At 48.7% G+C, this 25,487-nt stretch overlaps 1 protein-coding gene across 1 annotated transcript in view; it reads left to right on the top strand.

The window, feature by feature from the left end:
• Window positions 1-25,487, top strand: part of LOC135221695 (syndetin-like) — a 145,711-nt gene that overhangs the window by 17,209 nt on the left and 103,015 nt on the right. Inside the window, exon 2 of the mRNA XM_064259434.1 lies at window positions 13,678-13,925. Within this exon, the coding sequence (XP_064115504.1) occupies window positions 13,678-13,925 (248 nt within the window). The remainder of the gene's footprint in view (window positions 1-13,677; window positions 13,926-25,487) is intronic.

Below are 25,487 nucleotides of genomic sequence, written 5' to 3'. Positions count from 1 at the left end.
CTAGTTCCTCTGACTGTGCGACACTTGCTGGTCGAGTGTCCCAGTCTTCAGGACATAAGAGAGCGTTTCCTCTCAGAGTGCCGTAATGAGGAAGGTGAATACCTTCTCTCCAGGGTACTTGGAAGGAATATTATTAGTCAGGCGAGTGGTATTTTTAGGTTTGTGGAGGAAGCAGGCTTCCTACAAAAGTTATAACTTTTTATATAAAAGTATAAATAATATCATACTTGAAAAGTGTATATAAGAACATTTTTAATGTTTTTTTTACTTTTTTTCTGGGCTCAGCTCGTGTCGGCCTATGAAATATCCTCAAGATCATTATTTCTAGGTAAAATTAATCTAAAATTACCAGAGAAAAAATAAAATCAAGAAAATGTCAGTAAAACGGACTCGCTCACTCTATAAAAGAAGTGTCAGTATGGGAATAGAGGCGAGTGGGATCACTACCACGAGTCATTTACCATTTAGACCTTCCAACATAAAATCCCCACCAGAGAGAGCTGATACTAAAGGGTGATGCGGCCGCTACTACTACTACTACCGACGCCACGGACAGCAGCGCCCCTAGCGGTCATCCTTAATCTTTAGCTTTACAGCGCTAGGTGCATTTTTCCCTTGTGTTGTTTTTCACCGGATTTTTATCACCCATTACGATGGAACGTGCTGCAATTGCTTCAGCTAAGTTAAGTGCCTCATAAGTAGTATTTCCTGGTATTTCAGTCTTCCAGGGTCCAGTATTTTCCTTTTTATAGGTCATATACGGTCTCCCGGTTGACTCGTGGCGGCCGTGTGCCGCCTCGTGTTTTAAGATTTCCTGGTCTCCCATACTGGGACATCTTATGCTTATGGGCTTTTTATATTTACGTTCATCGTATTATTACATTGTTTTTATAGCTAGGACACAGCCCTTTTACCATTTTTCTCTTAGTTTGGTATTTAGGGCTATACTGTGTTTTCTGGCCCAGCATCCCAGCTCTTGCTCTTCATCGGCTACCGCTGGCTCCGAGTAGTCGACTGTTCTTCGGATCAGTTCGCCTCCTCCTGGGCTTCTTTTTCTTTTACTAAAAGTGTCTTTTCTTCCTTTACGATGTATTATCAGTGTTATTTAGGGTGTTAGGCTAGCCTAGGTGCTTTGTGCCATGTGTTGGTACAGGCTGGTTCACGTGGCCCCTCTGTGGTTGTGTTGCTATCGCGGCTTAGGCCACCTGCGATCACGTGTCCCTTAGCACCTTACCCTTCCCCTTCCCTCCCTACCAGGTGATAGGGAGGGGTCTGGTGGATCTCCTTGGTTGTCACGACAACCACTGTAGCCTACCTCCTTCTCCCTCTGAGGAGGCCTGGAGCTCCGTACCAGCTGGGGTATAGCGACACTTGTCTCGGTACCGGGTTTACCAAGCGGGTAGTAGTTAGCGACGTGGGGGGCGGGGGGGGGGGGGGGGGTAGGCCACCCCCCTCTCTCTCTTCTGCCGTGTTTACACCTGGAACCCCCCCCCCCCCCCCCCCATTTTCCTCAGTCCCACCCTTCCCCTACCTTAACGGACGGAGCCTCCGCTGAAGCCGGGAGCCCCTTCGGTTATAGGTCCGTCTGGCTCCGCCAGTGGGCGGGTGGGAAATTACTAGTGGTCTGTTGCTTGCCTACTATATCCTGTTTTTCGCTACCGGAGGAGAGCTCGCTCCTTACCCGGGCACTCCTCTAGTAGACGGAAAATTTTATACCTCATTATATACGGATATACCCTTACTGTTACGGTGACTTTTAGTTTTTAAATTATTTTTATGTACTATCTCCGTCGTTCTCCGTCGTGGTTTCATGGCTCCTCACCACTCCTGGTTGGAATCTTTTTCCTGTCTCCGGCGTAAGCCTCAGACCTCCTCCAACCGCCTACTAACCACACGTATTACGGTGGGGCTCTAGTTTAATCTAACTTACATGCTCCGGCATGCAGCGGAGTATTTGTTAGGCTGTAAGTGTGCACTCTGATACTCATGTATCTCTCCACTTACAGGCTACCAACTGCCAGGTCCCAGGTTGCAACGCGACGTTGTACAACCCCTACGCCCATGAAGAGTGTAGGACCCACGCCCCGTGTGCCACCAACCACAACGGGCTGATCGTTTGGCACCCGAAGGCATGCACCATCTGCTATGACCTTGTGAGTCAGCTTTTGGGTGGGGTAAGTTTACTCCTGGACATTTCTTCGTCTTATCATTCACTAACCCTTAGTTTTAAGCTTCTTTAAACCGTATCTCCGCCGCTAGAAGCTTCATATCGCCTTCTCTTACAGGCTGCCGCCGTGAAGGAAGTCGCCCTGGCAACCCGGAAGGCTTGGGTGGGCGGCTTCGGGAAGAACGCCGCCAAGGGCCAGCCTTATATGCTCGACAAGAAGCTGGCCATCCAGATCTTCCCCGGAGGCAAGGCGACGGGGTATGTGAACCCCATCTTGGCAGCCCCACTCATAGCTTCTATTCAGCAGGAGGTGCAGCAGGCGTTCGGGTCCATCTCGACGCAGGAGCCGGTCCCAGATGTGGCCAACCTGGACCTGAATATCGAGCCTATGGCGGTAGGGGCAGAGGATTTGTTGGTTGAGGTAGGTGTGTCGGGCGCCCAAGGTCTTTCCTTGGGTGCTCCTGGATCTTCTTCCCCTGTTCCTTCTTCCTCTTCCTTCCAAGGCTTCACGGGATCTGAGATCCCTGCTCGTTCTCCCGCTCTCTCTGTACCCCCGAAGGTGAAGGGACAGAGAGAACAGAAGACCCTACATAAGACGACTTCTAAGAAGTCGTCGTCTTCTTCAGCTAGGAAGTCTACGACTTCCTACGCAGACGCGGTGAAAACGAAACCTAGCTCTTCCTATTCAAAGAGCTCTAGAAGCAAGGCTTCTAAGGAGAAGGCTCGCGCTCCGGCCGAGCCAACGCCTTCTCCGGCATCTACTGGATCTACTCCGGTAACTCCTGTTGGGGTGGCGGGACCGAGCTCTTTTGATCCCACCACTTTCTCAGCAGTAGTGATGCAGCAAGTGGGAGAGATGGTTGGCTCTCTTGGCTCCAAGTTTGAGCAAATGTTTGCACAGCTGTCAAACACGATCAACCAGTCTGGTCAGTCTATCCAAGACCTCTCTAACCGAGTTAGAGAGCATGACGACCGCTTTGCTGGCCTCAACCAGGCCCCTCAGCCAAGCTCCCCTGTAGCAGGTACTGGTCTCTTACAGCTACCTCCTTATGAATCCCTACCAGCCTTCTCTATGGATAACCCATGGAGAGTGGCCGCTTATGCTCCCTTCAAGGACGGCATGATTTCTATCCCGGAGTGTGGAACTCGAAGGATTGAGGACTTCGAGTTCTACCCTCCCGGACTGACTCAGCCTTTCATAGGGTATGCTAGGCTGACCGTAACTGCTCTCAATAGAGAGGATAAGATCTCCCGAGAGACTGTGCTATATAGTAGGGATCATGCACAGCGGGAATGGGTTCACTGCCTGGAGGATTGGGACTGTACCAACACCAAACTCCAGGCATTCAAGAGTCCCTTTACTATCTTCGCCACGGAGGAGGAGGCTTCTCTTCCGTTCGCTACTAAGGTAGTAGAAGCGACTCTTCAGGCAGTCCTCAAAGACGAGCCCATGCCACAGTTGAGGGAGGCGGAATCTACATCTCCGCTCTTCCCGTCCTTCGGAGAATTGTTGGAGAACCTACCTGCCACTTTCTCAGTAGGTAAGCTGAAGCCAGACTGCGCGATGGATCAGTTTGGCGAGAAGCTTCCGAGACTGCCTGATACCCTTATTCAGGCAGAGTTCGATGCCCGTACAAGATTTGGGAGGTCTCTTAACTCCCTTATCATTACGGAGATGGCTGCCCTGTCCTATGCTACAGAACCGTTGTTCAAGATACTGGCTAAATCCCAGCTCCAGACGGTTCAAGCCGATGCTTTTGACTTCTTCTTAGCCAGAAGGAACTGCCGAAAGCATGTCTTGCAGGAGGCAACTATCAGGCATGAGCCTAATAGACTCTTAGCTTCCAGCATGTGGGGTGTGGACCTCTTCCCAGAGGCCTCTGTGAATGAGGTGCACCACGACGCTGCTAGGCTTAACCAGAGCCTTAGAGCCAGATGGGGCATCTCTTCCAAGAGGAAACAAGAGACCGCCCCTGCTGCTGGTAAAAAACTAAAGAAGACAGGTAGAAGGTTCCAACCTTACCAGAAACAACAGCAGCAACAGCATTTCGTTCAGGCCGTCCCAGTTACACAACAGGGACAGCCGTCAACCTCGAAGCAGACACAGCCCATTCTCCTGTTGTCTCCTCAAAGTCAACCTTCAACCTCTTACGCAGTCTTGCCGGCCTTCAATTCAATGTATGAAAGCCAGGCCTACCCAGCCTTCAACAGGTTCTCTAGGGGTAGCAGGGCGAGAGGCCACTTTCGCCAGTGTGGCACAGGAAGAGCTGCAAGAGGCAAGCACTTCAGAGGAGGGCGCGGAGGTCAACCCGCTCAACAACAGTGAGGCTCCCCAGGTAGGAGGAAGGCTGTTCCTCTTCCGTCACAGGTGGGGGTTCAGCAAATGGGCACAGAGCATCGTGTCCAAAGGATTGGGTTGGAGTTGGATCAAAGATCCTCCTCCAACCAAATCATTCTATCAAGTACCATCAAAGGAGTTGACAGATTATGCGGAGGAACTCCTTCAGAAAGGAGCTATTGCGAGAGTCAAGCATCTAAAATTTCAAGGTCGCTTATTCAGCGTGCCAAAGAAAGGCTCAACAAAAAGAAGGGTAATCTTAGACTTGTCAAAGCTAAACTCTTTCATTCGTTGCGACAAGTTCAAAATGCTCACCATCTCGCAGGTACGGACCTTACTTCCCCATGGGGCCGTCACAACCTCTATCGATCTTACAGACGCATACTATCATATCCCTATAGCCAGACACTTCCGTCCATTCCTAGGCTTCAAACTAGGAAATCAGAAGTTCTCATTCAAATTGATGCCCTTCGGTCTGAATGTAGCCCCCAGGGTATTCACGAAAATAGCAGAAGTGGTAGTTCAACAGTTGAGAACTCAGGGGATAATGGTAGCAGCATACCTCGACGATTGGTTGATCTGGGCACCAACGGTCGAGGAATGTCTCAAAGCCACGAAGAAGGTAGTACAATTTCTGGAACATCTGGGGTTCCAGATAAACAAATCGAAATCCAGACTCACTCCGGAGTCTCGTTTTCAGTGGCTAGGAATCCAATGGGATTTGTCTTCCCACAATCTGTCAATTCCAGTGGTCAAAAGAAAAGAAATAGCCAAGTCTGTGAGACAATTTCTCAAATGCAAACAAACATCAAGGAGAAACCAGGAAAGAATCCTAGGTTCTCTTCAGTTTGCCTCAGTGACAGACATCCTCCTGAAAGCAAGGCTGAAAGATATAAATCGAGTTTGGCGATCGAGAGCAAACGTCAAATCTCGGGACAAGTTGTCAGTAATTCCACAGATCCTTCGCAATCAGCTCCGACCATGGACAAAAGTGAAGAATCTTGCCAAATTGGTACCCCTCCAATATCCCCTTCCAGTGTTAACCATTCACACGGATGCCTCCCTGTCCGGTTGGGGGGAATATTCTCAATTCAAGCAAGTTCAGGGGACTTGGTCAGTTCAGTTCCACCAGCTCCACATAAACGTCCTGGAAGCAATGGCAGTATTTCTTACCCTGAAGAGACTCCTTCCCCCGAAGAAGTCTCATCTAAAGAACTAGTTTTTGGACAGTGCAGTGGTAGTACATTGCATCAACAGAGGAGGGTCCAAATCCAAACACGTGAATCATGTCATGATAGCCATCTTTGCGCTAGCAGACAAGCACAGATGGCATCTGTCCGCCACTCACCTGGCAGGGGTAAGAAATGTGATAGCAGACGCTCTGTCCCGGTCAGTCCCTCTTGAGTCAGAATGGTCCCTAGACGACAGGTCATTCCAGTGGATATGCCGGAGAGTCCCAGGTCTCCAAGTAGATCTCTTCGCCTCACAAGCGAACCACAAGCTCCCTTGCTATGTGGCCCCCAACCTGGACCCTCTGGCCTATGCCACGGACGCCCTGTCGTTAGATTGGAATTAATGGAGGAAAATCTATGTATTTCCTCCAGTGAATCTTCTTTTGAAAGTCTTGAGCAAGCTGAGGACTTTCAAGGGACTAGTAGCTCTGATTGCTCCAGACTGGCCAAAAAGCAACTGGTATCCTCTGCTTCTGGAATTGGGTCTCCGACCTCAACGGATTCCCAATCCCAAGTTGTCGCAATCAGTACAAATGAGGACTGTGTTCGCTTCCTCAGGAATTCTCCAGACCCTAACTTTATGGACTTCATGAAGTTTGTGGCTAAAAAAGATGCTAACATTGATCCACAAAACATCCTCTTTCTAGAATCAGACAAAAGAGAGTCAACTATCAGACAATATGACTCAGCTGTTAAAAAATTAGCATCCTTCCTGAATGAATCAAACACTACAACCATGACAGTTAACTTAGCTATATCCTTTTTCAGGTCCTTGTTTGAAAAAGGCTTAGCAGCTAGCACTGTTACTACTAATAAATCGGCTTTGAAGAAAATCTTTCAGTTGGGTTTCCAAATAGACCTAACAGAATCTTACTTTACGTCTATTCCCAAAGCCTGTGCTAGACTTAGACCTTCTCAAAGGCCTACTGCAGTTTCATGGTTCTTAAATGATGTCCTCAAACTAGCCTTAGATACTGACAACTCGTCTTGCACATTCATGATGCTTCTTAGAAAGACGTTATTTTTGTTAAGCCTGGCTTCAGGAGCCAGAATTTCAGAACTGTCGGCTCTATCCAGAGATGCGGGTCATGTGGAATTTCTCCCCTCAGGAGAAGTTCTACTTTCTCCGGATCGTAGCTTCTTAGCTAAAAATGGGGATCCCCTTGCAAGGTGGGCTCCTTGGAAAGTCATCCCACTTCCGCAAGATCCTTCTCTCTGCCCAGTATCAACTTTAAGAGCCTTTCTATCTCGTACATCCTCTAGATCCTCAGGTTCTTTCTTTATGAGAGAAAAAGGTGGCACTTTATCAGTGAAAGGAATCAGACAACAGATCCTTTACTTCATTAAACAAGCCAACCCTGATTCATTTCCAAAAGCACATGACATCAGAGGAGTAGCCACCTCAATTAATTACTTCCAACATATGAATTTTGAGGATCTTAAAAAGTATACTGGATGGAAATCACCGACAGTCTTTAAACGTCATTACCTGAAGTCCTTGGAATCTTTAAAATTTTCTGCAGTAGCAGCGGGAAACATTGTTTCTCCTGATACTGCACAGTAGTTGTAGTATAGATCCAGGTCTTTCTACCTACCTCGTCCAACATGCCTCACCCTATTGCCATGCTACTCGGGATACTCTAGCCTTAGCCACTAGAATCATATTGGTGGATTGTCCCTTATTTTTTTGCTAGGGACATCCACGTTATGTACATATAATGTACTTCAGTGTTTCTACCCTTATTTTTATGCTAGGGTAGTACACAATGAGTTTGTATATTTTGTAAATATCTTAATTAAGTGAATCATTCTATATTGTTCTTGCCATTACACTATTATGTATCACCATGTCTAATATAAGTTAATTTTAAGTACTTTATATTGATTGCTTTCTTTACCATGCCATTGTTTAGTATAAGTTAGCTTTAAGTACTTTTGTTTGTATACTGTAATGTCCCTGATTCACTTATATTATATTACCTTTTTTACTATTGGGTTTCATTTGTCCTTATTCCCATCTTGTCTGTTTCTCTGGTACTATTTCATAGGCCGACACGAGCTGAGCCCAGAAAAGGGATTTTGACGTAGGAAAAATCTATTTCTGGGTGATTGGCTCGTGTCGCCCTATGAAACCCACCCTGTTTCCTTTTACCCACCCTACAGGACAAGATGTTCATAGATTAAGGATGACTGCTAGGGGCGCTGCTGTCCGTGGCGTCGGTAGTAGTAGTAGTAGCGGCCGCATCACCCTTTAGTATCAGCTCTCTCTGGTGGGGATTTTATGTTGGAAGGTCTAAATGGTAAATGACTCGTGGTAGTGAGCCCACTCGCCTCTATTCCCATACCGACACTTCTTTTATAGAGTGAGCGAGTCAGTTTTACTGACATTTTCTTGATTTTATTTTTTCTCTGGTAATTTTAGATTAATTTTACCTAGAAATAATGATCTTAAGGATATTTCATAGGGCGACACGAGCCAATCACCCAGAAATAGATTTTTCCTACGTCAAAATCCCTTTATTATCTCTTTAATTTTTAATTACATAACGGTATATTTCCGGCGTCTATGACCTAAGTTGTTGGGACGCCATGGTACTTTTTTTGCATCAATCAATCAATCCATCAATCAATCTCTCCCTTGAACCGATTCGTTCGCCAGACTTGGTTCACGATGGAAACAGCACTTTCAGTGCTCGATTCCATCAGGGAGGACGACTTCATGCTTTCGTTGGATCTGAAGGACGTGTATTTCCAGATACCCATCCATCAATCCTCCAGGAAGTACCTCCGCTTCGTCCTCGACCACCCCACAGGTTTTCACGCGAGTGTTCACGCTGGTGTCGGCTTGGGCCCACTCGGTAGGGATATGTTTGGTACAGATTCCCCCCCCAGCACAACCTCCTGTGCCAGCCACACGTAGAACGGTACCACTGGTCGGTCGAGTCACTGTGTCTTCAGGGCTGGCTGTTATCCACCATCTCTTGCGAGCGAGAGGCTTTTTGCGCAGCGCAGCCACAGAGATGGCTGGGTACCTCAGACAGTCTTCTGCAGCTGTATACCAGGGAATGTGGTCAGTCTTCTGTGGTTGGTGTCGTGGACGGGGTCTCTCTCTTCTCAGAGCCACTATTCAGCAGGTAGCGGATTTCCTCGTGTTCCTTCGCCGAGAGAAGCTCCTCTCTGTCTCCGCAGTTAAAGGATACAGAGCTGCCCTAGCCCTAGTCCTTAAACTGCGAGGAGTGGATATCTCCTCTTCCTTCGAGATCTCCCTCCTGATGAAGAGTTTCGAGAGGTGTTGCCCACCCAGGGAACTCAGGCCCCCGGGGTGGGATGTGACTCTCGTCCTTAGGAGTGACTCGAAGACCCTTCGTGCCACTCCGAGAGTCGTCAGACAGGGATCTGACCCTCAAGACCCTCTTCCTGCTGGCCCTGGCATCGGCGAAGAGAGTAGGGGAACTTCGTGGTCTTTCCTTCGACATCAAGCATTCCAGGGGATGGGGATCCGTGACGCTCGATTTCGTCCCAAACTTCGTAGCGAAGACTCAGAATCCTTCGGTCCCTGACGACCGGTTTGAGTCTTTCACGATCCCCTCCCTAGAGGACTTCACCGATAATGATGCGGATGAGATGCTGCTTTGTCCTGTGAGGGCACTACGGCGCTATCTGAAGAGAACTCGACACCTCAGGCGAGTGTCGACGCCTCTTCGTTAGCACCGGGGTTACCAAAAAAGAAGTTTCCAAGAACACACTTTCTTTCTGGCTGCGTGAGGTGATCAGGAGGGCGTGCGCCACGGATGGTAGTGACGACGCCCTTACCCTTCGACCGAGAGCTCACGAAGTCAGAGGTATTGGTCCAACCCTTGCGTTCCGCAAGAACTTCTCCCTGGCGCAGGTTCTGAAGGCAGGGGTTTGTGCCAACCAGACCACCTTCACTTCCTTCTACCTTCGGGATATTACCCACAGGTCCTTGGACATTTTTTCCTTGGGACCCCTGGTGGCTGGTCAACAAGTTGTGTAATCTACCCAGCACCCGAGCGGACAGAACAGCATCGCATCCTTGTGTGACTGCATGAATGGACAAGTGAAAGAGAGTATGACTGGCTTCTCTTCCTCCTTCGTTCTTCCTCCTCTACCTGTGGGCAGAGGGCCGCGGTCGTCACTATGCTGAACAGGAAACAGATGCAGGTAAGCTACACGACTGAGCTCCATCCTATTCCTTTCAGTAGGGATAGGAGTAATTATCCACCACTCCCCAACAAGGGGGGGGGGGAGTGGAAGCCAACAAGAGACAAACCCATGACTTCATTTTGGCTCTTGAAGTAGGAACTAGTTCTTGTGTTTTGCTATTTATAAGAGGTACGCTTGCCTCCCTCTTATAAATTTGGTCCAGGAGTCTGACCACTGATCCTGTGGTGCACACCCCGATCAGCTGGGCAGAGGCTAGGATCCCTCCCTCTGCTCTTACGACCAGGGAGGGAACCAAGGTAGGACGAACACCAGTCTGTTCATAAGACTCAGATTCCACTCACCAATAAGTGAGTCTTCCTATTGTTAAAGGACCGAGGGTTTGTATACGTATCGGAACAAATAACAATTTGTTGAAAATTGTATTTTTCCTAACTATACAAACCTGAGGTCCTTTACACATAGTCCCACCTCATGCCACCCCTCACTCTGCATTTCCTGGGCCTAAAGGAAAGTGACTCCTCTCCTCGCAGTTGGGCTGACCGCCAACTGCCGGACAAGTAGTTAACTACCGAACCCCCTTGTTTGAAGCTTATGACCAGTTCAGCTGCCGCTCAGTACCTTCCTATTGCTAAAGGACCTCAGGTTTGTATAGTTAGGAATAATACAATTTTCGACAAATTGTTATTTTTGTTTCCTCAGACCGAGCTGGAAAATGTGATAGACTGTCACTGGGCTGACACCAAAGACTGACTGGTGCACCAGGCCGTGTCTAAGTCAGAGTCTCGTCCTTGGAGACGTCCGGCTCCTCCTCCTCCCCCTCCCCCTGTCCAGTAGCAGTCAAGAAGATCATTGCCTGGTAGGCCGTCGAGGAGTTCGATTTCGGCAGGACCTTCCCATTTGACTCAGCCTAGGTCAGAGGACCAACGTCCCTTTCACTCTTGTTCCTTTAAGCCAAGAAGGGGCCCAAGGGGAAGGGGCAGAGGTAAAGGGGGTCACCGGTAGATTAGGCACCTCTCCCGCCTGCACCATGGGTGGAGGGGTGCCTGGCAGGCCATTGGGCTAAGTGGCAGAGTTATGGAGCGGAGAAATGGGTGGTAGATGTCCTTCGGGTGGGGTACCTACTACCGTTCGACTTCTCTCCTCCTCTGTCGGACAAGCTGCAGCTCAGGAAGGCATATCCTCCTGGTTCTCTGAAGTTCCTGGCTCTTTGGGAGGAAGTGCAGAAAATGCTGGACAAGGATGCGATAGAAGAAGTGGTGCATCCGTCTCCGGGGTTTTACAGTCACATCTTCTTGGTGCCCAAGGCGTCGGGAGGTTGGAGACCTGTGATCGACTTATCCACCTTGAATCACTTCATCAGGAAGACATGGTTCAAGATGGAGACCCGTGTTCAGTGTTGGCATCCGTCAGGGAAGGCAACTTCATGCTGTCGATAGACTTAAGGGACTCATACTTCCAAATCCCTATTCATCCGACATCCAGGAAGTTCCTTCACTTCTCTCTTGTGGACAATGTCTTCGAGTTCAAAGTCCTGTGCTTCAGGCTGACAACAGCCCTTCAAGTGTTCACAAGGGTCTTCTCTCTCGTGTCAAGTTGGGCCCATGCTCAGAGGATCCGTTTGCTGAGGTACCTTGACGATTGGTTAGTCTTGGCAGTTTCCAGGGAAAAGCTGCTGCAGGACAGGGATTATCTACTTCGGTTCTGTCTGGAATTGGGCATATTAGTCAACCAGGAAAAGTCAAACCTCGTACCCAGTCAAAAGATTCTGTACCTGGGCATGGTCATCGATATGACAGTTACCAAAGTTTTTCCGTTGTATCAGAGATTGGAGAAGTTGCAAGTGGTGGCGCGACTTCCTGTCGGAACCACATCAGTCAGCTCATCAGTGGCAGGTTCTTCTGGGAGTTTTGTCTTCCCTGGAGAAGCTGGTCCCTCCTGGGCATCTTCATCTTCAGTCTCTGCAATGGAGACTGGGAGAATTCTGGTCTCCAGCAGGGGACTCACCCTTGAGTCATGGTACCCCTGCCTCTTGGTTTTGTGGCATCTCCTCTTGCACTTCATATACCTGCTGTTGCTTTTGGTGCCTCCACTACTGCTGCCAATCCTGCGGTAGTGGAGGTACCCACTGTTCCTGTGGTTGCTGCTGCCCCTGTCACCTGGGCCTCCACCTCTGCTTCTCCTCCCTCTGCACCTGCTCCTTTGGTATCTGGACCTATTGCTCCTTTATTACCTGCTGCTCCTGACTGGATGAAGGACCTGACCATCATTCTGAAGAAGGTAACAAAGAAGAACCAGAAGAGGGCACATAAGTTGTTGTCTTTTTCATCTTCTTTGTCATCGTCTGCTGCCTTCTCCCCTTCTTCTTCCAAGGTCTCATGACCAAAGAAAAAGAGGGTCAATTCTCTGCCCCCTAAGAAGTCTTGCATTGAGACTTATAAGGGTCTGCCTTCCTCCACAGCTTGTCGTAGGTCTAGAGAATTGGGAGCCAAGGGAGTGAGTACCTCGGTAACCACTCCCCATGCTAGTTCGAAGAAGCTTGCTTTTAAGGCTGTTGCTGGTCAGGACCTTGGTCTGACCAAGATACCCTGAATGTTCGTGCCTCTACCAAGACTTGGACATCCAGATCTGATGATGGAGAGTTCTCTCTTCATAACAGTGGGGGCACAGGGCGAGAGAAAGAGCAGAGACACACTAGTGCCCCGGCTCTCCCTGCCAGTAAGATGTGTGGTTCTAGAGGTGAGAAGGATTTGAGTGATTGGCCTCTCCTCCTCCTCCTTCTTCATTCTTCTACTTCTCTTCCATCAGGCTGAGAATAGAACTTGAACCTACACTTGCTGGACTGGTGTCTGATGTAGCAAGTCTACACATTGAGCTTCCTTTCTGTGTTTTTTTGTTAGAATCATAGAAGCAATCCTGCTCCTTCCGCTAGCTAGGGGAGGAAGGAGATTCTGGCAGTAAGGCAACCGGAGTTGGATCTTGCCTTAATGCCTTCAACTCTTAATATTCTTCCCAGCCCTTTTTTCATGAGTTACGATTCCTCACTCATTCGAAAAGTCCCAGAAGTCTGACTCTTGATCTTGCAGTTCTTTTACTCTGATCAATTTTTCAAAGACAGGGCACTCCTCCTTGCTCTTTTGATCAGGAAGAGTAGCCCAGGTGTGCTGAACTCCAGCCAGTTGAAGAGACCCACTCAGATTCCTCTCTCCAACAAGTGAGTCTTCTTAATGTAAAGGACCGAGGGTTTGTATATTGTGTAGGAACAAATCACAATTTTTAAAAGTAAACTGTATTTTCTCCTAATTATACAACCTGAGGTCCTTTACACTAATGCCCATCTCATGCCATCCCTCAATCTGAAACCCTGGGACAAAGTTGAATGTTTACATCCAGGCTCCCTGTCTACCAGATGGTAATTACTGCAGAACCACCTTGTTCAAGAGTTTTAACGGCTGTGTGCCAGTTTTGCCGTAAGCAATTCCTGATGTAAAGGGCCTCAGGTTTGTATAGTTAGGAAAAATACAATTTGATTTTAAAAATTAGGATATTTTACTAATTGTGTATATCTTTTAGGTTATTTAAATAAAGGCTTTACACGGAAGATTAGTATTGTGTGATTGTAAGTCCCATATTCTTGAAGTATTAAAAGAATAAAATCCTTTGTTTAGCAGGCAGTGAAATAGGTAAGTTTAGTATAACTAAGCCAGATTTCTGTGAAAGTTAAGTGCACTACTGTATTCTGTACAATTGTTTCACAGGAAATGGAACAGAAAAGATAGATATATTTGAGGTATATGGAGAAGAAAGCTCACCATTTGAGATTACCAGTGAAGAAGCCATGGAGGAAGATATCATGGCAAATGGTGATGCAGGTAGACCTTTAAATCTCATTGATGAGGATAGTGATGACGATGTTCCAGATGAATTAAAAGGGGACTTTGTTGATGAGCAAACTGGAGAGCCCCCACAGCAGCAACATCAAAAACGAAAGATTGATCACAGCAAGGTAAGAAGTATTTTTCTACTGAGGTTGCATAAGCAAAATTTAAACCTGATTTTCTCACTGTTGTAAGTTCTAATAATCTTCTCTTTTACATAGTGCTATTGTAAAATTATCAAATTAGATATACTGTACATTGTTCCTCTGAAGAAGTTGTTTAGTGTTTTGAAGGAAATAAGTTCATATGAGAGTACAAAACAACCTTTTATTCCTGAGTTACGTAATTGTCTTTTGTGATGGTGAGCAGATCAGGTAATACTTGTGAGCACATGACATTGGAGTGGCTTGGGTTCTTTGTGCTGGAGTAGCTTGGGTCATTAGCACTGGAGCAGCTTAAGAGGGGGCGTCCGCTTATATAGAAATAATGCTCTGATTTTTATGAAATTATTATATGTTCTACATATATATAAGGTGATGTTCCAAAAAAAAAATTTCAGAGTGATCAAATGATTACAGTAGACCCTTGACTCACGAACGCATTGACCCACGTACAACTCGATCCCCGACCAAAATTATAGGTAAAATTTCACCCTTGACCTACGAACTAACTTTGAGATACGAACAAAAAAAAATGCGGAAAATAAAAATTCTGTTTGGGTCATGAACTAATTTTGAGACATGAACATTTGAAAAATGCTGGAAATTTCTGGAAAATAACAATTCACTTTGTTTCACAAACTAATTTTTAGACACAAACATTTGAAAAATGCGCGAAATCGCCCAGCACACGTGAGAGCGTTTGAGTTGCCATGGGAACAGCCATCCTCCAGCCGCCCACGCACGGCGTCACCCACGCATCGCTCTTTGTCTCATCTCATTGTGTACAAGACGTTCGTCAATTCGCTTAGCATTTTTTGGGCTAAAACTTGTGATTTTCTTCATAATGGGCCCTAAGAAAGTGAAGAGTGGTGGTGAAAGTAAGAAAGTGAAGAGTGATGGTGAGAAGAGGGTGCAGAGGAAGATAACCATTGAAATAAAGAAAGAAATTATAGAAAAGTTTGAATGTGGTGTTCGCGTGACCGATATCGCAAGTGAGTACAAGATGGCCAAGTCGACAATTTCGACAATTTTGAAAAACAAGGATGCCATTAAAGCAGCAGGAGCAACTTGCTCGGGAGCAATCAACTGACGAAGAGGAGGCTGGGGAGGAAGTTACAGATGTCAGCAGTGATGTGATAAAAGCCGCATTGGAAAAGTGGAATGATGTCCAGTGCTTCCTTGAATTGTATCATCCGGACAAAATTGTTACGAACAGGATCGTGAATATGCTCAATGAAAATTTAATGAGCCATTTCAGAAAAGTTATGCAAGGAAGGAAAAGGCAACAGACATTGGATAAGTTTGTGATTAAACGTTCACCAAAAAAACCTAGAAGAGTTGAATCTCCGGAACGAGATCTCCCCGACCTGGATGGGGGAGGGTCTCCTTCCGCACAATAACCTCCTCCCCACCCACCACCCTCCTCTTCTCTTGTCCGTCAAGCCAGAAGTCTCGCCAGTCATAGTAAGTGTTCACTTTACAAACTTTTTTATAGTGTTAGTTTACCATTTTAAATTATATTATTAGATATATTAAGGTTTTTTACACTGACTTTTACATTATCTGTGTAAAATAAGGCAAAATATACATAATATATATTGGTTCGTAGGGGTCGAGAACCAATTAATATTATTCCCATTAAACCTTATGGGGAAATTAGCTCCGAGTCACGAACAATTTGGAACACGACCAAGGTCTAGGAACGGATTGTGTTCGTGAGTCAAGGGTCTACTGTATTTTGGTTTTTATTGAAAAAATAAAAAATCCAAAAAATTTAAAATGTAACTCTTCCTTCATTTTTAGAGCTATTGCAATGCGGCTTTATTCAGAAAGTATATCATTGTAGAAAAACAATGTTGTGAACAGTTTTTCCATTTTTTGCTTTTTTTGGATGGGGGCGAGGGGGAATTTTCCCCCCCAAACTTTGTTTTGTTGATTTGGTTAACACGAGTTCCTCATCAACCTAGGAAAAAATCTAGCCCCAACAAAATATTTGCCTTTCTTTCCTCTTTCCAATGGTATATTTAACTTTAAAATTGGCCTACAAATAAAAAAAATAGCGTTTGAAGTGCAAAAAAGCGAAAACTGAGAAAAACGGCCGTAAAGGTCAAGAAATGTTTTTTTTGGCACTCGTGGAAAAACTGATCTTTGAGCAAAACCATGATACCAACAAATGTTAAATACTCACTAGCGCTTAGTTCAGAATGCTTTTCCTTCTTTCTAATAGTTCTTAGTGTTTTTTTTGTTTGGTTTCCGGCACCAAGTCCCCCCCCCCCCCCCCCCCCCCCCCCCTAAAACGGGGTATTATTTGCTCGAGGCGAGGCTATCATCAAGTACACCTGACTCTCTGTTGCCTGGTTTGAAACCAAGCAAGTAAGAATTTGTCATCATATACTCCCTTTTCAACGTCCTTTATTACTTTCTTCAACTGCGAGCAATGGGGGCGGGGCTCTCAGCAGCCAAAACAGAGCCTCGTGTTGTTGGTGGTGGTGGTGGTGGTGATGGTGTTGCTGGTGCTGGTGGTGGTGATGATGGAGGACAGCGCTGGATACATCAGCCAACAATGGTGGTGGCAATGGCGGCGCTGCCACATCAACAAAAAAAACAGTCCACCTTCGACCCTATGTCTCTTTTTAGCAAAATTTGCTAAACGGGTCATAGTTGCACGATTCCGTTTCGGCATATTGTCTCACTTTCACTCTAGTATACACACAAACGTATATAAATTGTATTTAGAGTTACTTGATGTAAGAAAACAAGCAAAAAACACTGCAAATAGCGAAAAAATGCCCGAGTAAAGATCAGCATACCTCCCCTTTTGCAACTCTGAGACACACTGACTCCCATGGCTCCCTGCTGGGCATGCTACCTGCTCAGAACACCATTCACCAAGGAATCAGCCATTGTTGGTGCCAGACGTAAGAGATTAGGTGAAATAAAAATAAAAATAATTAATAAATTGGGCAGATAAAGGACAAAATGACAATAGTCATTAGGAGCCAAACGTCAGTCCTACGTCACAATGTGAAGGGGGCGGGGCCAAAACCCCATTCATTTTAATATTTTGAAAAAATGCTTTGGGCATGTGATAACAGAGGCGTTGCTCATGTCTTACGGCCATTTAACCAGATTTTGAAATTTCAAAAATATTCATAAAAAATCAAAGGGGAAGCCCCCCTTAAGTATACCTTGTGCTGGAGCAAAACAATGGAATGTTGTTAATCATTTGGGGGAATTTGCCCACTATGTTAACTATTTGAAATAGATTGCTAACACCCCCAAAACTAGCTATAACCTTGGTAATCAACAATTAAGGGTTAGCCTAACACAGCTGCATGTTCTGCTCTCTATGTAAAAGAATAACTAGGGATACTTAAATACTACTCATTTCTATTAACAGTAGTAAGAATCCCAATCAGCTTATAGTTTATCACTGTATAACATACTAGAAGTCAATTAATGAATGAATATAAAAAGCTTAATAATAAAATGATAAATGAGAACAGGAAGAAAAATGAAAACGTAATCCTTCAAAATTGGATTGCCAGCCAGGAACTGATAGATCTTTATATGCAGGCACTTACCTGCCTGCTGTGTCCTTCATGCTGTCTTTCAAAGAACTGTCTAGGAACATAGTATTGTAAGAACAAGCAATATCGTAAATGAGTTTGTTGTAAACAAAAATTTTTTTAAAGCCAAGAATGTAAAAGGTACGTCTTATCAGATAATACATACAGTATGTAGATGTGCTTTAGAATCTTGACTCAATACTACACACTTAGTTGTTCCTACATGATTTACAAACCCTTGGTCCTTGTTGACGTAAACATTCCAGTTGTTCCGATACGTATACAAACCCTCGGTCCTTTAACAATAGGAGGGTACTTAGCGGCAGCTGAACCGGTCAAAAGCTTCGAACAAGGGGGTTCGGTAGTTAACTACTTGTCCGGCAGTTGGCGGTCAGCTCGACTGCGAGGAGAGGAGTCACTTTGCTTTCGGGCGCACTAGTGGATGGACGTGCTGCTCGTCTCTCTGCCCGCTTCTGTCGTATACTTGGTTTGCTTCTCTGCGTGAAGACTTTTTTGCTTTTCCTTTTACTGTGTGCTCTTGCAAAGGATATAAGTAAGTACGTGTGTGTTTTTTTATTCATACAGTGCTTTATTGCTACGGATATGGAACCATGAGAGCCGGAGAGACCCCCTTGCCCCCCCATCAGCCGCAGATTGTGCCCTGGTGTGGAGGGCCGTAAGTGTGGGGCCTTCTGATCATCTGTAGAGGTTGATCCTCATGACTTTTGTACTCAGTGTAGAGGGCGAGAATGCTCTCGCACCGAGACATGTAATACTTGTATTTTTTGGTCGGAGGAGCAGTGGGAGCGCTATGGGGGGAGGAAGAAGCCGCGCAAGCTGGCCAAGGAGTCATCGGAGGGTTCTCCAGCTACGCCCTTGGTCACGGACACATCTTCCTCTTTTCTCCCTCCATCTCAGCTCCCTCGTATGGCTCCTTCCCCTTCGGGGGAGGTTTCTCACTCCTTCTCTCTCAGTCAGTCGAGCGTGGAGAGGGGGGCGAGATACCCCGACATCCAGTTGTACTCGGGGTCCTCCGTTTGCTCGGGGTGGGAACTGTCCCCCCCCTCCCCCGGGCGAGTGGAGACTGCCCCACTAACTCACCCGACTTTTCCTTCCTCAGACTTGCTAGCTACAGGGGACGATCTCTGACGGGCCTGGTACTCGCTGGGGCTGCAAGGGACACCGACGGTCCAGGGGCTGCTGAGTCACCTGACGAGAGGGGCCATGCCGGTAACACATGGGCCGACCACCACGACTACCACGACAGTGTCCACGCCGGGCTACGCTTCTCCGCCACACCTGGTGTACACTCAGCATGTAGCCATGGTGACCCCGACAGCCGCTGTGCAAGCACCGCTGCCGGAGGTTTCGATGCTCGCTGTGACGCCGCCACCTGGGTTTGCCGCTCCTGCTACAGCCCCGGACTTCTGGTGTCCCAAGAGCTCTCCTCTAGACCTGCCTCCTGTGCAGAGGATGTTGCTGGTTCCTGCCCCGCCTCCTGTTCCTGAGTATGCTGCCGCTCCAGCCCTGGTACCAGTTCCTGCCGCCGTCGTTCCACCCCGTGGTGCTGCTCCCACCCCAGGTCCTTCCGGACAGGTGCAGTCGGGCCCTGTTGCTTCGGCAACTGCTCCGGCTCCGTCCTGGATGGAAGACCTGACGGTGGTGCTGAGGAAGCTGATGAAGAAGAAGATGAGGAGGAGGAAGGTGTCGTCTTCGTCTTTATCGTCGTCTTCGTCGTGGTCGTCTGCCGCCGCTTCTCCTTCAACTTCTAAGGCCCCACAGCTGAAGAAGAAGAAGGTTGCCTCCTTCCCCCCTAAGAAGGCTCACACTGAGACTTCTAAGGGTCCATCCCACTCCGGTAGGACAGTTGGGACTTCCGTCGGTCCTCCTGTTCCTTGGAAACGGGGTCCGTCTCTCCTTGCGCAAGGAAGAAGAAGACGGGGACCGGAGGAGTGCCGGCTAACACCGGTACCTCCTCACCTGGCGCCAGAGGTTCTGCCTCAACGCCAGGTACCGTCTCGGCCTTTCGTTCACGAGAGTCACCGAGTGTACGGTCACCTGTGGGTGACCGTACAGCTAAGACCCAGACAACCGAGTCCACTCGGCGCCAGGATCCAGGCATGGAGCAGAAGACTGGCGGGGGTTGCTCAGGCGACTCTCACCAAACCAGTGATCACTCTCGCGGCGACGCAGTGGTACCCAGGGTTGACGCAATGGTCCCAGACCGCTCGCGGGCTGAGGCGAGGAAGCGGTCCCCTCGCCTGAACCAGCCTTGGCTGGTCCAAGCGGCGTGACGTGCAGTGAGGACAGGCCTCGCTCCAACTGCGGCAGCTGACTGCAGGTCCCCTGACCGTCGCTCCTACCGGGACCAGGCGGAGAGGGGGACCAGCAGCAGCTCTTCTGACACTCGGGACCGTTGCCGCTGTTCTCGGTCCAACCGCTCTCCCCGGGAGAGCCGCTCGACCAGGCCTGCAGCCCGATCGCCACCGCGGGTTGGCGATCGCCTGCAACCCCCTCAGCACACCAGTTCTGCCGGTGGGCGCGGGGGGAGCGTCAGGTCTGCCTCTCCGATCCCTTCAACTTCCTCGGGCTTCACCGAGAAGAGCGAGGCAATCAGGAGTGATCGTGAGGGGCGTGCTCCTCGCTATCCCGCCACGACGCCCTACGAGCCTGGCACAGTCCTCTGACCAACCAAATCGTACGCGCAAGTGGCAGGAGGAGACCAGGAGGGTTCTGTCGTGGTTCCTCCTGTGGAAGGAGGAGGGTCTCGGGAGGCATTCTCGTTGGACGGGCTTGACGGTCCGTCTCCACAGGATGCAGTCACTCCTGAGATCCAGAGGTCGTTCGCGGAGGTAATTGCGCTGATTCGTCAGCACAACGATCTCGGAGAAGGATCGCCGCTCCCACCTACCGAGCCCACATCAGGTTGGTAGGTGGGACACCCTTGGAGTCATTCTGGGGACCTAAGAAGGAACCCAGGACGACGGTGGGTCTGCCGCGATCGGCCTTGGCTGTCAGTGTACTGAGTCAAGTGGACGCCCTCATCTCCGGACAGGAGGGTTCGCTTTGGTCCGGTAGGTGTGCCAAGTTCCTTCCTCCACCTCTACCGCGACAGAGGCGCTTCTACGTGCCTTCAGAGGACCCTCTGCTGCCCAAACAGGTTAACCCGGAGCTAGCCAGGCTAACTCCGGGGCTGTCTCTGCCGCAGCTCCTGTCGGAGAAACTTTGGTTCTCGCAGCATGAGGCACTTGCCTTGGAATCTACCGCAATGGCAGCATTCCAAGCAGTCTCATGGCTCGACCTGTGGTCCCTCACAGTGTCGAAAGCCGCGGCCTCCTTGTGGAACATCACTCCTGAAGGGGATCCGGCTTTTGTGAGACTGTGCCAGTTCGGGGGTAGGGCCATCGCCTACCTGGCCCACCAGACAGCTAACCTGTGGGCCAACCTGGTTCTCCGGCGTAGAGACGCTGTTCTCACCCGAGTGATCAGGGCGGCTGGGCGTGAGGCGGCTCTAGGTCTTCGCAACGGACCGGTGCGGAGTTCCGCTTTTCTCTTCCCCAGAGAGATGGTGGACGCTGCGGTGGAACAGCGGTGTACTGACGACAGTGACCGTCTTGTCCACCAGGCAGTCTCCAAGGTGGCTGGGCAACCTCGGACAACTGCGGCTAAGCCCAAGAGCTTAGCTAGCGCTTCCTGTGCGGCCAAGACAGTCGCCTCGTCGAAGCCGAGAGGAAAGACTCTGCCCTCAACTTCTGCTGTAAGGAGTGACCACAACCAGCCCTCCTCCCAGTCCTTCTCTCGAGGAGGATCTGGGGAGAAGTCGAAGAGAGGAGGGAAACGCGATTGGGACCGTATGGTCTCTTTACCCAGACGAGGCAAGGCAGAAAGGCTCTTCGACCTGTGGGAGCGTCCAGTAGTGGATCTGTTCACCAACCGGCACAACAGAAAACTTCAGGTTTTCTCCTCATCTGTGGGCAGCTTCAGAGGATGCGTTCCAACTTATGTAAAAAGACATTTCTGGGCTCAGCTCGTGTCGCTGCGCGAAATATCCTTTAATCTATTATTTCTAGGGTAAATGTACTAACACATACCAGAGAATAAATAAATAAAGAAAAAGGTCAGTATAACTGACTCGCTCACCCTCCAAGAGGGTGTCGGTATGAACACTATGGCGAGTGAGACCACTACCACGAGCCAAATGCCAAAAGAATTCTCCCACTACAAAATCCCCCAAGAGGAGAGCCGACCCACAGAGTGGGCAGCACCTACTACTACTACTCCATCCCATGCTGCCGACTGCTGCGCCTCTGGTGGACATCCTTTTAAGTTAGCGCACCCAGGTCAGACGTGCCATTTTTTACTCTGTGTTTTTGTGTGCCCTTACTTTGGATTTATTTACCATGGAGCGTGCAGCCATCGCAGCAGCTAAGTTAAGTACTCAGTGTTTATTGCTATTTGGTTTTTTCCGGCCCTGAGCCCGTATTTGCCGTTTTTTAGGTATAAATACGAACTCTAGGTCGGAAGCATGGCGGCATGGTTCTGCCTCGTGGTGGGTTCGTTCTTGGTCGCCTATACCCAGAACATCCCCTTACTTAAGTACGCTCTATTTTTATTATCCGATTTGTTTAGGGTACGGCCTACACGGTTTTGTCATGCATGCATGTCTTTTACCTCCTGTAGGCCCTTCCATCCAGACCCCAACCACGGCTCTTAGTATCGGCTCGGCTGGCCTTTGAGTGGTAGACTTGCCTTCGGTTAGTCGTACACTCCTGGATTTTTTCTCCTACTATATTGTTTTCTTTCTTTCAATTTTATTATTCATTTTATTTATATGTATTTGTTAGGTTAGCTAGGCGTCTGGCTTGCTGAGCCTAGGTCATGGCCCATTGGGCCTATATACTACCGCTCTTCAGTTCGGTTGCTTCCCGATAGCATCTCTCTGATCAGTTGGTTATGTTTCTTGGCTTAGTTGTTGTTATTATCGCCCCGTGGTCACTACGTGATCACGAGACAGCCAGACGCCTGTCCAGTCACCTTCCCCCCCTCCCGCTCTGCTATAGAGTCGGGGGGATGGGTCGGTCTGCCCATTCTCGCTCCGCATACCCGAGCCTGCCTCCCTCTCTCCCCCCCAGGCGGAGGGAGTAGAGGGACGGGACAGACCCAGACTGGACTCGACCTCTCCGGCTTCTCGGTCCGGCCGGATGGTAAGGTGGGGGGGGACTGGCCTTTCCCCCCTCCGTTGCTACCCCGTCGCTCCGTTGCTAGCCCGAGTCTGTATGCCCTCTTGCTCCTTCCCACCTTACTAGGGCTCTTTTACCACCGGAGACCTGGCATCCAACGGAAAGGTGCTAGTCCACCCAGCAGGGTGGACCGGAACATACAGTCGGTCCCTTCTAACCACTCCGTCTCGCGGAGTTACAACACTCCGTCACGCACTGGACTTAGTCCGGTACGTTAGAAATTTAGGTTTAGATCTTTATGTTAACATAAGTTTATCTTAAGTACTTAAAACCATCCCCCCTCCTTTCTGTCCCACCGGATCCCTCCGGGGTTATAGCCTATTCAGGCGATTAAGGGAGGGGTTATGCCCAAATTTTTTCCGAGCTCCGGCATGCAACGGAGTTCTTTTGTCCTTTAGCCTGTAAGTGATAGTCTTTAAGATACTCATGTGTCTTTTCACTTACAGACCACCAACTGTGAGCATCCGGGATGCGCCGCCACACTTCAGGACCCTTGTGGACACGAAGTTTGCCGGTCCCATGCTCCATGCGCGACTCCGCACGGGGACATCCAGGTCTGGTTACCACCCGAGACGTGTACCATATGTTACGATCTGGTTGAGGCAAGCTGTTTAGAGCGGGTTAAGTATTCTAACTCCGTTAAATGGTTCTCATTTTTTTTAATAGTGCTTAAAGTTTTTTTTACATTAATCACTCTAACTTAAGGTAGAATTCAGGGGGCCTTATAGCCCCTATAATTTTAAGTTACGCTTTAAGTTAGTTTTAATTTTAAGTTATTCTTAAATCTAATCAATACCCTCTCTTCCAGGCTCCGGCTGTGAGGGATACCGCACTGGCAACCCTGCGGGCCTGGGTCGGCGGTTTCGGGAAGAACGCCGCCAAGGGTATGCCCTACATCCTAGAGAAGAGGTTGGCGGTACTAATCTTCCCGGAGGCAAGGCGACAGGATACGTCGGACCAGCAGATGCGGCCCCGACTATCGCCTTCATCCAGCAACAGCTGGCTGCCTCGTTGACAGACCAAGGCCAGGACATCTCCTCGGAAGTCGCGACGCTTGACATTAATGTAGAACCCATGGTAGGTGTAGAGACCTGTTGGTCGAGGTAGGTAAGTTGGACACCCGCCAATGGGGATACCCTTGGGTGCTACTGGTTCTTCTACTCCTGCAACCTCTCCATCCTTCCAAGGCTTTACGGGTAATGAGTTGTATACTTCTCCTGACGCTTCAGTTAGACCAAGGTCAAGGGTCAAACAGTGTGAAAAAACCTTGACGAAGACGTCGTCGTCGTCTAAGAAGACGGCTTCGGCGTCATCCTATCGTAAGTCTCCGGCTGTGGAATCCCGGAGCAGAGAGATCTAAAGCTTCTGGGTCCGGCTCTAAGTCCTCGAGGAGTAGATCCTCCAGGGAGAGATCTTCACACTCCAGCGGAGTCGTTAGTTCCGCTACCCTTGGTTCCAGTTCAGGGCCACCCTTCCACCTCCGCCAGCAGATACCGGCTTTGGACGCCGAACGCTTGGCCTCTTACAACAGGTGGGCGATCTGGTTGGGCGTAACCCTGAAAAATAGCATGGAACAAATGTTCTCTCGGTTGTCGGATAGGATTACTTCTCAGGACACCATTATAGCAGCCGGACTGAGCCAAGCTCCTCTAGCCTCTCCTCCACCACCTTTCACCACAGGTGGAGCCCAACTTCTCCCCCGTATGACTCTCTTCCTCCGTTTCTCAATGAACAACCCTTGGAGAGTAGTAGTCATACGCCACCCCCTTCCAAGACGGGCTCATCTCTATCCCGGAATGTGGAACTCGGAGGATTGAGGACTTCGAGTTCTACCCGGAAGACCTTCAGCCTCCGTTCATTGCGGCTACGCCAGGCTCACCGCCTCAGCCATGACTCGGGATGACAAAGTACCAAAGGAGACAGTCCTCTATTCACGTGACCAGGCTCAGAGAGAATGGCTCAGGGGTCTAGAGGACATGGATTGTTCCAATACGAAAATCCAACCTTTCCCAAAGAGCCCGTTTTAGCGATCTTTACGATGGAAGAGAGTACCCCGCTCCCTTTCCTGACAAAGATCGCGAATACGACTATTCCAGCAGCCCAGAAGGGGATCCATGCCTCAACTGAAGGAAGCAGATCCTACATCTCCTCTACTTCCTTCAGCCGTGAATTGTGGGAAGACTTACCTAACACCTTCTCAGCGGGCAAACTCAAACCAGACTGTGCTATGGAGCAGTTTGGTGAGAAGCTTCCTAGGCTTCCAGATAGCCTTATTCAGGCAGAATTCGAAGCCAAATCGCGGTTAGCCAGGTCCATTAATTCCATGGCTATGACCGAGGTGGCTACCGTTGCCTATGGGTCGGAACCGCTCTTCAAGCTTATTACCAAATCTTTGACTCAAACGGTGCAGTCAGATATGTTTGAGTTTGCCACTGCTAGGACGAATTGTAGGAAGCATGTCCTACAAGAAGCAACTATTCGGCACGAGCCGAATAAGTTGCTTGCGTCAAGCATCTGGGGAGCAGACCTCTTCCCAGAAGCGATGGTGAAGGAGGTTCAGTCAGAGGCTACGAGATTGAACCAGAGCCTTAAAGACCGTTGGGGTCTTACGGCCAAGAGACGTCAGGACCAAGTCGGTAAGGGTAAGGCTCAGAGGAAACCTAGACGTTTCCAGCCCTACCAGAAAAAGCAACCACGCTTTTCTCAGCAAGTTCCGGCTG

The sequence above is a fragment of the Macrobrachium nipponense genome, chromosome 3, assembly GCF_015104395.2.
Source record: "Macrobrachium nipponense isolate FS-2020 chromosome 3, ASM1510439v2, whole genome shotgun sequence".
Classification (NCBI taxonomy): Eukaryota; Metazoa; Arthropoda; class Malacostraca; order Decapoda; family Palaemonidae; genus Macrobrachium; species Macrobrachium nipponense.
Note: the sequence above shows the minus strand (reverse complement) of the source record. Positions and strands in the feature narration are given on the sequence as shown.